The 16,062-nt window shown below is 43.5% G+C and overlaps 1 protein-coding gene across 2 annotated transcripts in view; it reads left to right on the forward strand.

Annotated features, from left to right (window-relative positions):
• The window catches only part of aff2 (AF4/FMR2 family, member 2), a 536,530-nt gene extending 527,972 nt beyond the window's left edge, over positions 1–8,558 (forward strand). For both annotated transcript variants that reach the window (XM_060832402.1, XM_060832404.1), the window contains exons 20-21: positions 1,507–1,730; positions 6,325–8,558. In XM_060832402.1, coding sequence (XP_060688385.1) covers positions 1,507–1,730; positions 6,325–6,446 — 346 coding nt within the window. In that variant the 3' untranslated portion in view covers positions 6,447–8,558. The remainder of the gene's footprint in view (positions 1–1,506; positions 1,731–6,324) is intronic.
• The last annotated feature ends 7,504 nt before the right edge of the window (positions 8,559–16,062 follow it).

The following is a 16,062-nucleotide window of genomic DNA, read 5'->3' on the forward strand; positions in this document are numbered from 1 at the left end:
GTATAACCAGGCCAGCCTTCTTGTGTTCCACTTTCAGGCCCACTTGTCTTTATATTTAACATGCGATCATTTCATTTCTCTTTCCTGTCCAGGGACTCGAAATAACCTTGCAGTACATAGGCTGCCTTCGATAAAGGAGAATTGTCAACAGTTAATGTGATTTACTCGCCTCCTGAGCTGCCATCTTTCAATTTAATATCGACCTTTAGTCTCAGAGTCACAATGTTTACATTTGCTGAAGGACTGATGCATATTTTATTGATAGATGTTAAGATCTAGTTTAAAAGCAATCCAAGTCATGGTTGATCGGCAAATAGCCACCACTTTTACAATGCCTGGTGATTGTGATGATGACTGAGAACTTAGCTGGATTTAATCTGGCCTAAATGTTTTTCAATACAACATTTATTCAGGGCCCTTGTCAGAACCAATAAGGAGGAATTGAGTGTAATTATTATGAATGAAATAACAGCGCCCTGATTGATTCATAAAATAAAATCATGCATCAGAGTGTTAATCAAGTTCCTCTGAGCATTTGCAAGCTGTTTAATGTATTGATCACAAAAGCAACCCACTGACAGAGTGAACAAAGGGACTGCCTACAGGTTCAGCAACATCTGTTTCCTCCAAAATGACTGTTTGTTTCCTAATTATATTAAGATTTTAAGGAGATAAACAAGCTGGATTTGAGTCAGTCAATTGTTTTCTTCTCTCTAAGGAGTCCCTCTCTAGCTGACTGCCAGATCCCAGTTTTGACCTTCTGGTCTGCGGAGGCCAGGTCATTTCATCAACACCTGCGAGCATGTGGCATCACTACCTGTGCCAATGCTCAAAGCTGCGTGGCCAAGCACAGTCTTATTTTGCCTGAGTTTTTAGCAACATCAGATCATTTTTAAAAAATGTTCTTGAAGGCACATTACAGAACGGGAGCCTCGCATTGATATTGCAACTTCCCCAAGCACAGGTCACCCTGAACCAATTCGACCATGGAGCTGTTATCAGAAAATTCCATCTGGTTCCCTCGCACCTTTAGGAAAGCAAACAGCTTTCCTTACCCAGTGTGGCCTCTAGGTGACTCCAGGCCCACAGTGATGTGGTTGACTCTTGACTACTCTCTGGGTAACGAGGGATGGGCAGTAAATGTTGGCCTGTCCAGCAACTTCTTTATCCTGTGAATCAATGAATAATAGAAGATAAAAAGCAAAAATACCTTCTCAGGAACCTGCAATATCTCCCCCCTTGAGGGGACTGGGGCAGCAAGCACATTCTAGCACCAGCTTTCTTTCCAACTGATCAACTCAGAATTGTGTCATCGTTCTTTCAGTGTCACTGGGTCAATACTCCAGGAATTGTGTGTGTGTGTGTAGGAGTGCATCTATCTGTGTTTGTATAGGAGTGCCTCTATCTGTGTGTAGGCCTTGCGAGTGCAATCCACCTGCTGAGTAGAAAATAAAAGCTAAGTGGTAAGCTCAGACAGTGATATAGTTTCTGCTTCTCTTCCTGCAGAACCACAGGAACAGCCTCCCCTTTATCCCCCAGCCCGTCTCCCGTCAGCTCAGTCGGGTCTCACGGGAGCAGCACAAGCACCTCTGGCTCATCACCCTCAGCGACCATCAGCATTCCCCAGCGTATCCACCACATGGCTGCCAGTCACGTCAACATCACCAACAACATCCTCAGGAGTTATGAACACTGGGACACAGCTGACAAGCTGGGCAGAGAGAACAAAGGTCAGAGTTGTTTTATGCGCTGAAGTAATGCACGTGTTCCTTGCTGTGATGTGCTGTGTTAAGATTTGGCCATGTGCCTCAGTAAGTGCCTCAGGGCAGCACAGTGGCTCAATGGTTATCACTGCTACCTCACAGCAGCAGAGACATGGGTTCAGTTCCACCATCTGGTGACTGTCTGATTGGAGTTTGTACATTCTCCCCATGTCTGCGTGGGTTTCCTCCCACAATCCAAAGATGTGCAGGTTAGCTGCATTGGCCATGCTAAATTGCCCATGATGATCAGGGATGTGCAGGCTAGGGGAGTTAGCCATTGGAAATGCAGGGTTACAGGAATAGGGTGGGGAAGAGGGTGGGTGTAGGATGCTCTTTGGTGGGTCGGTTTGGATTCAATGGGCTAAATGACCTGTTCCCACACTGTAAAGATTCTATATATATATATATATATATATATATATAAAAAATGCAGATTCTTCAGACTGATAAGAGGAATGAGAGCATCCAATTATGAAAGTTGTGTAAGCATGTTTCGAAGATGGAGATGCGACCAGATCGAGTCACTTAAAATGTTAAATAAGAACTGAAATTGCTGGAGAAACTCGGCAGGTTTGGCAAGATCTGCGGAGAGAGAAACCAAGTTAACATTTTGAGGCCAGTGACCCTTCCTCAGAAGTAGGGTCACTGGTCTCAACATTAATTCTGTGTTTTGTCCCCACAAATGCCCTTGGGGGCACTTTTGCTAACGCTGTTGAGGAGGTTTTAAACTAATGTGGCTGGGAGATGGGAACCAAATGAGGTTGTTAATGGACTGTAAGGAGGTAGTAATTAAACCTGTAAGGAACTAGATAATAAAGTCAGCATAACTAAGGGGAAGAGTAGGCAGATGATGAATGCAAAGGGACTGGTGGTCGGAGATGCATTTGTTTTAATATAAGATGTGTGGTAGCTAAGGCAGATGACCTTAAGGCTTGGATTAGTCCCTGGCAGTATGATGTTATTGCTATTTCTGAGACTTGGTTGAGGGAAAGGTATGATTGGCAACTAAATATCCCAGGATATCTATGCTTCAGGCAGGATAGAGAGAGAGGTAAAAAGGGTAGAGGAGTTGTATTGTTGGTCAGAGAGAATATCACAGCTGTGCTGAAGGAGGGCACTATGAAGGACTTGAACAGTGAGGCAATATGGACAGAGCTCAGAAATGGGAAGGTTGCGGTAACAATGTTGGGCTTGACTACAGGCCTCCCAACAGCGAGCATAAGATAGAGGTACAAATATGTAAACAGATTATGGAAAGATGTAGGAGCAGCAGGGTAGTGGTGATAGGAGATTTTAATTTTCCCAACATTGACTGGGATTCACTTAGAGTTAGAGGTCTGGATGGAGCAGAATTTGTAAGGAATATCCAGGAGGGTTTTATTGAGCAGTATGTAAATAGTCCAACTTGAGAAGGGGCCGTACTGGACCTGGTGTTGGGGAATGAGCCCGGCCAGGAGGTTAAAGTTTCAGTCAGAGATTATTTTGGGAATAGTGATCACAATTCTGTAAGTTTTGGAATACTCATGGTCAAAGACAAGAGTGGTCCTAAAGGAAGAGTGCTAAATTAGGGGAAAGCTAACAAAACTAAAATTCGGAAGAAGCTGGGGGATGTAGAATGGGAGCAGCTGTTTGAAGGTAAATGCACATTTGCAATGTGGGAGGTTTTTAAAGAGTGGTTTGTTAGAATGCAGAAGAGTCATGTTCCTGTGAAAATAAGGGACGGAAATGGCAAGATTAGGAAACCATGGATGACAGGTGAAATTGTGAGACTAGCTAAAAGAAAAAGGAAGCATTCAAAAGATCTAGGCGACTGAAGACAGATGAAGCTTTAGAAGAATATCGAGAACGCAGGACCAATCTGAAATGAGGAATTAAGAGTGCTAAAAGGGGTCATGAGATAATTTTAGCAAATAGGGTTAAGGAAAATCCCAAAGACTTTAATTAGTATATGTGGAGCAAGAGGGTAACTGGAGAAAGGGATGGCCCCCTCAAGGACAAAGGCGGAACGTAACGCGTGAAGTCAGAGAAAATCCGTGAGATTCTTAACGAGTACTTTGCATTGGTATTCGCCAAGGAGAGGGACATGACGGATCTTGAGGTTCGGGATAGATGTTTACTTACGTAGACCAAGTCAGCATAAGGAGGGAGGAAGTGTTGGGTATTCTAAAATGCATTAAGATGGACAAGTCCCCAGGTCCAGATGGGATCTATCCCAGGTTAGTGAGGGAAGCCAGAAAAAAAAAATAGCTGGGACCTTAAAAGATATCTTTGCCGCATCCTTGAACGTGGGTGAGGTCCCAGAGGACTGGAGAATTGCTCATGTTGTACCCTTGTTTACGAAGAGTAACAAAGATAATTCAGGTAATTATAGACCGGTGAGCCTGATGTCAGTGGTAAGTAAGCTGCTAGAGAAAATACTTAGAGACAGGATCAATTTATATTTGGAAGAAAATAGGCTTATCAGTGATAGGCAACATGGTTTTGTACAGGGAAGGTTATGTCCACCAACTTCATAGAATTCTTTGAGGAAGTTACAAAGTTGACTGATGGGGAAGGGCTGTAGATGTCAGAAACATGGATTTCAGTAAGGTGTTTGATAATGTTCCCCATGGTCTGCTGACCACCAGGGATATATTTCCCTCCCCTCCCCTATCAGCGTTCCAAAAAGACCACTCCCTCCGTGACTCCCTTGTCAGGACCACACACCCCACCAACGCAACCTCCACTCTCAGTACCTTCCCCTGCAACCGCAAGAAATGCAAAACTTGCACCCACACCTCCCCCCTTACTTACCTCCAAGGCCCCAAGGGATCCTTCCATATCCACCACAAATTCCCCTGCGCCTCCACACACATCATTTACTGCATCCGCTGCACCCGATGTGGTCTCCTCTATATTGGCGAGATAGGTCACCTACTTGCAGAACGCCTCAGAGAACACCTCTTGGACACTTGGACCAACCAACCCAACCACCCCATAGCTCAACACTTCAACTCCCCCTCTCACTCCACCAAGGACATGCAGGTCCTTGGACTCCTCCATCGCCAGACCACAGCAACACAACGGCTGGATGAAGAGCGCCTCATCTTCCGCCTAGGAACCCTCCAACCACACGGGATGAACTCAGATTTCTCCAATTTTCTCATTTCCCCTCCCCCCACCTTGTCTCAGTCAAATCCTTCGAACTCAGCACCGCCTTCCTAACCTGAAATCTTCTTCCTGACCTCTCCGCCCTCACCCCCACTCCGGCCTATCACCCTCACCTTAATCTCCTTCCACCTATCGCATTTCCAATGCCCCTCCCCCAAGTCCCTTGTCCCTACCTTTTATCTTAGCCTGCTTGGCACACCTTCCTTATTCCTGAAAAAGGGCTTATGCCCTTCTTCAGGCTCATGTCCGAAACGTCGACTCTCCTGCTCCTTGGATGCTGCCTGACCTGCTGCGCTTTTCCAGCAACACATTTTCAGCTCTGATCTCCAGCATCTGCAGTCCTCACTTTCTCCTAATGCACCTAACACTATGGGCAATTAAGCATGGCCAATACGCCCGACCTGCACATCTTTGGATTGTGGGAGGAAACCAGAGGAAACCCACGCAGACACGTGAGAATATACAGACAGTCGCATGAGACAGGAATCAAAGCTGTGTCCCTGGCACTGTGAAACAGCAATGCTAGTCACTGAACCACCATGCCACCCAACTTAACCTTAAAATTTGTCATATTATACCTGCACACAGATGTAATCCTCTCAATATTTCTCCTGAACTATTAGATGCCACAGGTATAATTTCCCTTAGGAAAGCAGAAATTGCTCAAAAAACTCAGCAGGTCTGGCAATATCTGTGGAGATGAATTGAAGTTAGCATTTCGGGCCCAGTGACCCTTCCTCAAAATGGTAACTTTAATTTCTGTTCAGAGGTGCTGCCAGACCTGCTGAGCTTTTCCAGCAACTTCTGTTTTTGTTTCTGATATACAGCATCCGTGGTTCTTTCGGTTTTTCTAATTTCCCTTTTCAATTCTGCTTCCAACAGGTCAAATAAATTCTGTTTCTGTGAATTATCACATTCCCAGCTCAGCAAGTGAAATAGGATATTAAATCTCATTAAAATAAAAATGAATTCCAACTAAATTATGCTGGATCATGTAAAGCACTTGAACGGTTGTTTGTGATATTTAATTAAAAGTTTAAAGTTAAGAGGTTTTCTATCAAGGCATATTATAGATGAGTGATGTTGTTTGCACAGTAGTTAAGGCTGAACGATATGTACTTCTGCTCTGAGAATTAACAAGGGATCATATCGATTGAATGTATTTCATTAGATGCAGATAATTGCAAATCAGTTGGAAAGAGCAATATCAAAGATAATCTCAAAGTGTAAACATGATGTGTCTTAGGGAAGGATTTTAAAATAAAGCAGCTTACAAGCTAATGAAAGTAAGCTGTAACAATGGTAAAATAATATTACATTACTGGCATATCACAGCATCATTTTGAATTGCAGTTTGCTATAAATATGTTGTAAAGTGACACTTTGTGTTTCGCATTTTCCTCCACTGCAGAGTTTTTTCATGAGCTGGACACACTGATGGGACCGTTAACACAGCACAGCAACATGACTACCTTGGTTCGGTACACTCGACAGGGACTGCATTGGCTGAGGGTCGAAGCTCATTTATTATAGTGACTGTGCTGTGCACTCCTTTTCTGCATTTCTGTCTCTACCTCTGCCAGGACCATGACTGGTAGAACCCCTTGCCGCTCCGCAGCTCCGAATTGAGTCATCGACGTCGGGCCCTCTCCAGCCATCCTTAAGACTCGTGACGATGTTATTGGAGCCAGTTGATGCTCATCCCACAAGAGGGACCTGTACGTAGTACTTCAAAAGCAAAAGCGCCGTTTTGTGCTCGTCTGTTTCCATGGGACCTCACTGACCTCTCTGGTCTTCGGAACAACCAATCCCTGAGGCATTTCACCACCTTCCTGCCAGCAGGCCCAGTCTAACTAGGACCATGTTCGAAATGGAGGCAAAGAGTGCCTGAGAGAAATAAAATGAAATGCCTGAGAGGAAAGTGAGTATGTTGAGTCCCTGATGGATAACCCGCGGGAGGAATTGCTCCTGAAGAATTCATTGTTGCGTTCTCTCATAGACCACATGAGGAACGTGCTGCTTCATGACAGACTGCTGAAGGGGTCAGACTGAGGCGTAAGGTCAAAACTGAGAGTCTGACACATGGTGGAGTCATTTGACTCTGTATTTTATACCCTCTTTTTGAATCTGAAAGTAAACCTAACAGGTAGAAATGGAAAATTGTGCATTAAATTGAAGTACTCTGTCCGTGTTTTCCGTGGAGTGAAAACTCATCATCTTACATGTTGTATGGTATGCCTTAGAGATTTGTGATCACAAGCACTTTTTTTTGAGAATATTTATTAGGATGTAAGTCCTGACACCTAGTTGGTGTGTGAAGAAAGAATTCCATGCTCATGGCCTCTGCATTTATTAGGGAAGAGTCAAACCCTGAGACTATCTTACCCTCAAAAGCGATGGTCAATCTTTTGAATTTACATGACAAAACCATCGGAAATATCCAAGTCTCTTGTCTTTTCCATTCCAGAAGAACAATCTTTCATTCATAGTCTTGCGATCTTTCCTTGTCGACCAAATGCAACATGTCCGTCCGCGACTAAATCCGGAAAAAGAGAACTGTCCCTGTTCAAAAAGGTGATGGCCAGCTATTTGTGAATTGTTGGGTCATAGATAGAAACAATGAAGGAGGTTCAATGATTGAAGCTTTAACTCACAATGAATGAGAGGGTTACAAGAAAGGACTTTGAGATTGCAAGCGCTTTCTGAAGCAGGCATTTGTTCTTCCTCAATCTTATTATTAGTGGGAGCGAGAAGTTAACCTGTTTGAAAGACGTGGGTTGACAACTAATCTTAAGTAGTGGAGAGAGAGAGAATACAGAAGGAGACATCAAGTGCTGGTATGCAGAGATCAAGGTCTTCTCCCAGAATGCTACAGACAGCTCAAACCTGACACTGATCCCTGATGCCAACTTCCATCAAAATGAATCATAACTTAAAATAACTGAGAGAGAAGACATAAGGAACCCTCTTCACCTCATGGGAGTCTCATCTAAGGGTTTTATGGAGTCAGCTGGAGGCAATTTTTGGTGGAAACATAACATCCAGTTTGTTTGATGAAGAGTCCTTAAAGTTGCCCTTAAAGCATTCCTGAGTGTGTGTCTGGTAAAAGTTGCAATTTTCATTAATGTACCGTCCATTACGTCACTATTGGTTTAGCTTCAGAACCGAAATACAACAAGATTTTAAAAGGCAAACTCATGCTAGATGCTTTGGTATGACGTACATCTTACAAATGCAGACATCAACAAGATATGGTTACAAAGGCTGTCTGTGCCTTATTACCTTTCGAAAGCACAGCTAAGTTGAGTCTGAGATTGTTTCTGTTTCATAAACTGTGGAGCCTACAGTCACATCCATGGGCAAGCCTCAAAGTAACAGGTGTGATCAGTCCCCAGACATGATTGCTGTTTTCAAAAGACCCTGGGCAGAGCTGACTGCTGTTGCTAGGGGCGAGCTTGGAGGTGGGAAAGGCTTTTAATTCGTCAGGATGGTGACATATTGGAACCCACTGCCTTTCCAATCCACTAGAGTTAGCTTCAAAGTCCATGGTCAGTCTGCCATCCACTGAGGCCTTTGGATGGGAAGTTAATGGCTGATTTAACACAACATCCTACTGCTGCCCATATTAACTCAACAGCAGGCAAATGGTCATCTCCCTTGGGGAGGGGGTCAGTCCCATGATTAAAGACTCTTGCTGTCTGAGCAAGGGACTGGAATTCAGGGAGGGGAGGGGATGGGAGTGAGGGGGAGGGGTATGGCATCACCCCTACCTCTTGCTATTGAATCACCTCCCAGGAGGCCGCACCTTATCACGTTCCCAAGGGTTGGGTCACTCCACAGTATTGGGGCTTTATTCCCATGGCAACAGCCATGCCTTCCTGTCCTGTACAGCCAAGCACAAGAGTTTCTAGCCTCTAATTCCACTCCCAGTACTGCCCAATTGGCTTGTGATAATTATGCCTCCCTGAAAATGGGCAGCAGGGGGCCCTGTTCAACTCTCCATCTGGCAATTGAGACCCCCTACATCTCCAAGATCCCATTTATTTCACAAGAGCACATTTTCTAATCTGCAGGAAACCTCGTTGCCATTCCCACTCATCAAGCAATCATTTGTTTCCGCATTGTGGGCCTCCTCTGACATGGAAAGGGCAAATCTAATGTATTTTTATACCTTTGGTGATATGGAACCTGAGTATTGTTGATAAAAGTCCAAGCTATTCCTTTTGCCCTTGTCAGGGTAATTCATGAGAATAGCAATTGGAGGGGAAAGCCAACGTTTAGGAGAGGACAGTGCTGATCGCTAGCAAACAGACTCTGATTGAGAAGGTATGTCATGGAGAATGCATGAGTTAAATGATGACTGACACTTGACTGCCAAGCTTTGCCTAAATTTTAAGCCACGCAGATTTGTCAAGGCTTGCCCTGAGATATTAACTGAGGAATGGCTATCATCTACTTTGTCAATTCGAAGGAGGTGGAATGTGTGTGCATATTCTTTCTGTCTGTGAAGAACAGGGTTTTGTGTTAAGAAACTGTATAGCGTCTCGTACTCACAAGTACTGTGGGCTTGGCTGACAATCCTATTGTTAGAATAATTCATTGCACACTCAGGATTGTCCAACAAATGTTGTCCAGTTATAAAATTCCATCTAATGGTGCATATAGTATTTTGCAGGAGTGGTCTGGTTGGGTACAGTCCATGCCCTATATTTAGCTAATTGCATTCTCCATGATACTACCTCTACCAGTCAGAGTCCACTTGCCAACCAATCACCACTCTGCTCTAAGCAGGATTTCTTGTGAATTGTCCTGATGAGTGCAAAGCTTTGACAAAATCTGCCATTTTTTCCAGCAGGACTAATTTTCATGTCGATGAATAGGTTGAGAGGAAATAAAACAGTATTCATTTTACTGATGTGAAATGCTCCCAGTCTGTTTCAATCACTTCTGAATGTCAGATGGTTGTACAGTGACCAAGCTCAGCTCCTTCCCTTAGAGCCTGAGGGAGCGCACCTGTTGAAGCTATTGTCTAAAGCTTAATGACTGAGATATAAAGATCCAGTTCACATGTTGTGAATATATATTTAATAGGGAAAGATTTATAATGCAACAGGGAAAGAGGAACAGACTGGGACGAATTCGATAGCTCTTTCAAAGAGCTGGCAGGGAAATGAAGGGCAAAATGGCCTCCTATGTGCCCAGTTACCCAAATAATAAATTGATCAACAGCCTGCTTCAGAACTTTCTTTACTGGCCTTTAATTGGACCAAGGAAAATTTATGCTCTCTTCTATTTAAATAGGGCAGAGCTAGATAGGTCTTGACAGAAACTGAGGACCTGAGTTGCTTAATCGCATCAAGTAGTGGATTAATAATAGCCCGAGCTGTTCTGTTAATGTTGCTATGGTGTAAGAAGAAGGATGAAAGCGGACCATCAGGTAGACCATCTTGTAGACAGTGCATCTTTATCCTATATCCTCCCCAGCTAATACAGTAACACTTTCTCACCAAAAGCCTTTTAGAAAAATATTTTAGGAATTTCTCCTGATTACTGAAGCAAACTTTGTGTTCATATGTTCACACTCATTGTTTATCACTGCCCATGTTTCAGCCATTAACTAGCTAGCAGGAAGACCTTGCTACAAATTGCATTCTGGCTCTGACAAAGAGTTATCCAGAGGATATTTTAACTGCAGGGCATGAGAGACACATCATTGCAAAGGGATATCACCATTTTAAAGGCCTAATAGCTTCTGCTTTGTTTCTTTTAAGTGTCATCACCAAATCCAATTTTCATGTATTTAAAAGTTACATTTAATTGTAATGAAGCAAATACAATGCAAGAGCTTGATGTAATGAAGACAACATTGGAAAAGCATAGGAGAGCTATTACAAACACTCCATGCTAATGTTATGGCACTCTGAAGTGACTCACACATGCTATTGACTGATTATATGTTAACAAGGGGAATAATAAGTGAGAATGTGCAGACATAAATGACTTTATTACATGGTATTTCCAATGCTTTCTTGATGGCACTCACCCACCTCCTTTGTTTTTCCCTGAACTCATTGTCACTGATAGACCTAGTTGCCACAAACGTTGCCAACTGCTCCTTTGTTCCAAATGTTATTACATGTATTCCCCTTAGCCGCCTCCTATTTACCATCTTGATATTACATAGCTGCAACATGAATGTCTTTGACTTAGAGGAGCCCTTCCTGAAGAAGGGCTCATGCCCGAAACGTCGATTCTCCTGCTCCTTGGATGCTGGCTGACCTGCTGTGCTTTTCCACCAACACATTTTCAGCTCTGATCTGCAGTCCTCACATTCTCTTCGAGGAGACATAGCCTAATAGTATCACCACTGAACCAATAATCCAGAATCTCAACTAATGTTCTGGGGACCTCAGTCCAATTCACTTCCATGGCAGATGATGGAATTTGAATTCAATAAAGAACCTGGAATTAGGCGTCTAATGATGACCATAAAACCATTGTCAATTGTTGGAAAAACCCATCTGGTTCACTAATATCGTTTGGGGAAAACATTTGCCAGCCTTATCTGGTCTGGCCTACATGTGACTCTAGACTCACAGCAGTGTGGTTTGACTCTTAACTGCTCTCTGGGTAGTTAGAGATGAACAATAAATGCTGCCCACATCCTGTGAATGGATTTTTAAAAATGGGATTGCCAGCATAGAAAGATACCATTTGATTCAATGAGTCCATGCCAGTGTTCTGCTAAACACTTTCATTAAACTCGATCAGCATTATCTTCTGTTCTTTCCTCCCTTGTATTTATGCATCTTCACATTAAACGCAATTCATCTGGATTACTCCTTACATTAATGAGTTCCACATTCCCACTACTCTCTGCATTAAGATGTTTCATGAGCATTATCTATGAACAAAGGTCAATCTCCACATATATACCCATGACATTTGCCTGCCTCACCCCACCTTGGCTTCATAATCTTTACCATGCAGTTTGGCAGCCTGCCTGGTTGCCAGGTGGAAATGAAACAGAACCATCTGCAGCTCCATATCGACAGAACCAAAGTCACATTCTTCAGCTCTATACCCCCCAACCCTCAGGTCCACACCCTGTCCCTTTACACACTGAATCTCAAGACAAAATGTGAACCTCAGTGTCCTGTTAGAGTGGGGTCCCACACCCAGAAGACTTTCCTTCCAGCTCCAAAATATTGCTGCTCTTTATCTCCACCTCACAGCCAGAGATCCTTTCATTTGTGACCTTTTGTCACCTTTGTACTCAACTTGTCCAATGCTCTCTATCCAGCATAGACGGCATCTCATACAGAGCTAATTTGTCCATATTGTATCCCAGAATTATGAAACATTAATTCTTTATCCATTATGCCACACTTTATTTGATCATAATTTTCACACAACTTTCTGCACAACGAATTTCTTTGGTTCTTCATCTCTCAAAGCCCTTGTTGACAGATCTGTCTGTATGCCTCTTCTCTGCTGTTCTGACATTAATTAACTACGGACTGCCCTACTTCCTCCATTCTATGACTCTGGTAAAGCAATTACCTTACCCCTAGGCTGGCCCTCAATCCTTTTATATTTTAAATATCCCTTTTACTTTGATCAGCCTCCTAAAACTTAAACACCTTGATACAGTTTTCAGCAATCCCTTTACAGGTCACACTAACCATCATTTGAACCTGGTCCAAAGGGCTGAATACTCTTGAGATGTTTTGCTACATTCTTGGTGCCGCATACATGAAAGTTGTTTTACAACATTGAAAGCTTAATCTTAAATCACTTTTGCTGCTAACACTCCTACGAAAATGCATGTATAAAATATGTTCCGATTTTATTTATATCAGCCGTGCGGATTTAAAATTGGATAAGAATTGCTAAGCACACAACAGAGATACAAACTGTAGCTTCAAAGTTTATTGATCTCAAAGTATTCAGTCAAAGCAAGCACTAACTAATCTTTTCATCACCATAAACAGCATTGAAAGAATTATTCACACCAGAATTATCAGACTAAAACAACTTTCATTGATATGGCACCCTGACATTCAAGAGAGCATTGGATGATTATTTGGATAGAAATGGTTTGCAGGCATATGGGGTAAAAAGACAGAAAATTAGCATGAGATGTTAGAACAGTGCATCATGATGGGCTAAATAGTCTCCTTCTGCACAATAACAGTTCTGTAACCCTGAAGTCATTGGGTGGCATGGTGGCTCAGTGGTTAGCGCTGCTGCCTTACAGTACCAGCAACATGGGTTTCCTCATGCTCCAATTTCCTTCTACAGACCAAAGGTGTGTAGGTTAGGTGGATTGGGTATGGGAGTGGTCTGGATCTGGGTGAGCTGTTTTTTTTAAATGTTGTAATTGTACTTATATCTTGGTGGGAGCTGGGTACAGGAGCAGAGATGAACTGAAGATGAGGCAGTACAGAGAAGATGGTGGTGTGTGCACTGGTAAAGTGGAGGTCATTGACCTTCTTCCTTCAGTGCTGGGCACTCCTCCAGATGGTTGAGACTGCTATAAACTGGCTAGTAACCTCCAGAGTCATAACGTTCTTGGGATAAGACGGAATCCTGCACCACTCCTGGTCTACAAAGCAATGTGCTAATCTCCCTCTGACCACCATGTGTGGGGCAAATATCAGGAGTCACACAGGCAGGCCTAGACTGGCAGTGCTTGCCTGGGTACACAACAGAGTCAGTGTGGATTCGATGGACCAAATGGCCATTCCACATTGTAGGGATTCTGTCCTCCAAACGCACTTCACGTGAGTTAAATTTAAGGAAAATGAACACTGAAACAAAGAAGGTGACATTTCTCTATCCCTAATTTGACCCTCAAACCCAGTTCTGTTCTTATTTTATCACACACCGCTCTTTCAAGAGGTAACTCAGAATCTATCAGCTTCACTTGCATCTTTAAAAGCCTGTTGTGTACCCAGCCAAGCACTGCCAGTCTAGGCCTGCCTGCGTGGTTCCTAATATTTGCCCCAGACATGGTGGTCAGAGGGGGATTAGCACATTGCTTTGTAGACCAGGAGTGGTGCAGGACTCCCTCTTACCCCAAGAACCACCATTGTACACTATGACTCTGGACCATGCCACTTGCTTGGAGGTTACTAGGCAGTTTATAGCAGTCTCAGCCATCTGGAGGAGTGCCCAGCACTGAAGGAAGAAGGCCAATGACCTTCTCCACTTTGCCAGTGCGTGTGCCACCATCTTCTCTGTACTACCTCCTCTTCAGTTATCTCTGCTACTGTACCCAGCTCCCAGATATAAGTATAGTTACAACGTCTAAAAACTATTTGGACAAGTTCATGAATAGGAATGGTTTGGAGGGATATGGGTCAAACACAGGCAAGTGGAACTTGTTTAATTGGGGAGCATGGTCAGTGTAGACTGGTTAGACTGAGGGGTCTGTTTCTATGCTGTGTGACTCTAAGTGCCAAAGCATCTTGTAAATGGATTGCAGATGTGCAATGATGGCTCTTAGAGGCTGGCACATATCAGGTACCATTGCTGATGGCAGCACAGTGGCTCAGTGGTTAGCACTGCTCCCTCACAGCGCAGGAGCCTGGGTTCAATTCCATCCTTGCCAAATGTCTCTGTGGGGTTTACACATTCTCTCCGTGTCTGCGTGGGTTTTCCCCAGGTGCTCCAGTTTCCTCCCATAGTCCTTGAATGTGCAGGTTAGATGGATTGGCCACACCATATTGCCCCATAGTTTTGAGAGTTGCACAGGCTAGGTGGTTAACATGGGAAATGCAAGGATAGATTAGGGTGGTGGATCTGGTGAGATGCTGTTCAGAGAGTCAGAGTGGACTCAATGGGCTGAATGGCCTGCTTGGACACTGTAGAGTATTTGTTAATCTGTGGTGGACGTGGGATAGTCCTGTGGAGCATGCCCTGAGATGCAAGTTGTCCAATATGTTCAGAGCAAGCAGCGATATGCCAGGTACCCATTCCGACTTTCAAGCTGCATTTTCTCATTGTCTAGCTTGTTTGGTGGGCTCAGTGAGATAGGAAGCTGAATATTAAGGAGCAAGATGGGCCCTCAAAGGTATTCAGCAAGAAATAATCTCCCTTAATCAGCAACTTGCTGCTACTGAGTGAGAGACATGCCATTGTGCTTGTCAGAAGCATACAGGGATGGACAGTGAGATGCTCCTAACATCGAGATACGCCTTGCTGGGCTTCTTATCCAATTCCACGCAAATCCAGTCCTAACACTTCACTCAGTCTGCTTTAAGGTTCTGCACATTGTTTTTTCTTCCCCAAGGACTTTTTTTCCAGCTCTGCAGCATCATTAGGAGTGGCATGGTGGCTCAATGGTTAGCACTACTGTCTCACAGCACCAGGGACCCACGTTTGATTCCTGCCTCGGGTATCTGTGTGGAGTTTGCACATTCTCCCAGTGTCTGCGTGGGTTTCCTCTGAGTGCTCTGGTTTCCTCCTTCAATCCAAAGACATGAATTGGCTGTGATAAATTGCCCATAATGTTAGGTGCATTGTTCAGGGGTAAATATAGAGTGGGGAATGGGTCTGGGTGGGTTCTCTTCAGAGGGTCAGTATGGACTTGTTGGGCCAAAGGGCCTGTTTCTATACTGTAGGATATCTAATTTGGGGCATTTCAAAAAGACCCTTAACATTGCTATCAGTAAGTAACTGTGGTTAGAAGAGGTGATGGGGTGTGCTGATCAGATAAAAAAATGACAGGTTTTATTGTGAAAGGGTGGGTATAGTGGCCCTGGTTTTTGGCAACAATTCTATATCTTGTACCCAGTCACCTTTTTCTTTAATTGGTTCTGTTTTACGCTCCAAGTGGAAATTATGGGGGCACAAGTGTACAGGTCTGAAATATAGTTCAAAACTAAGATTATATTCAAGGTCTTTAAACCAGTGGAATTATATTTCTGAAAAGTCACATCTTAACTTTTCAAAGTATCAGAGATTGAGTGATGACGTTCTTTCAATTTCAAGTTTGACTGCTTGGAATTTCTTTACAATTATCAGGTGCCTAAAATATATTCAAACTGCAAAAATTTACTGTTGCCAGGATTGCACACTAAACAATAAATTAGAAAAAAGATGTACCCTTTAACAGATTGCAGTTGGACAAAGAATAGAGCAC

This window comes from Hemiscyllium ocellatum, chromosome 11 (genome assembly GCF_020745735.1).
Source record: "Hemiscyllium ocellatum isolate sHemOce1 chromosome 11, sHemOce1.pat.X.cur, whole genome shotgun sequence".
Lineage (NCBI taxonomy): Eukaryota > Metazoa > Chordata > Chondrichthyes > Orectolobiformes > Hemiscylliidae > Hemiscyllium > Hemiscyllium ocellatum.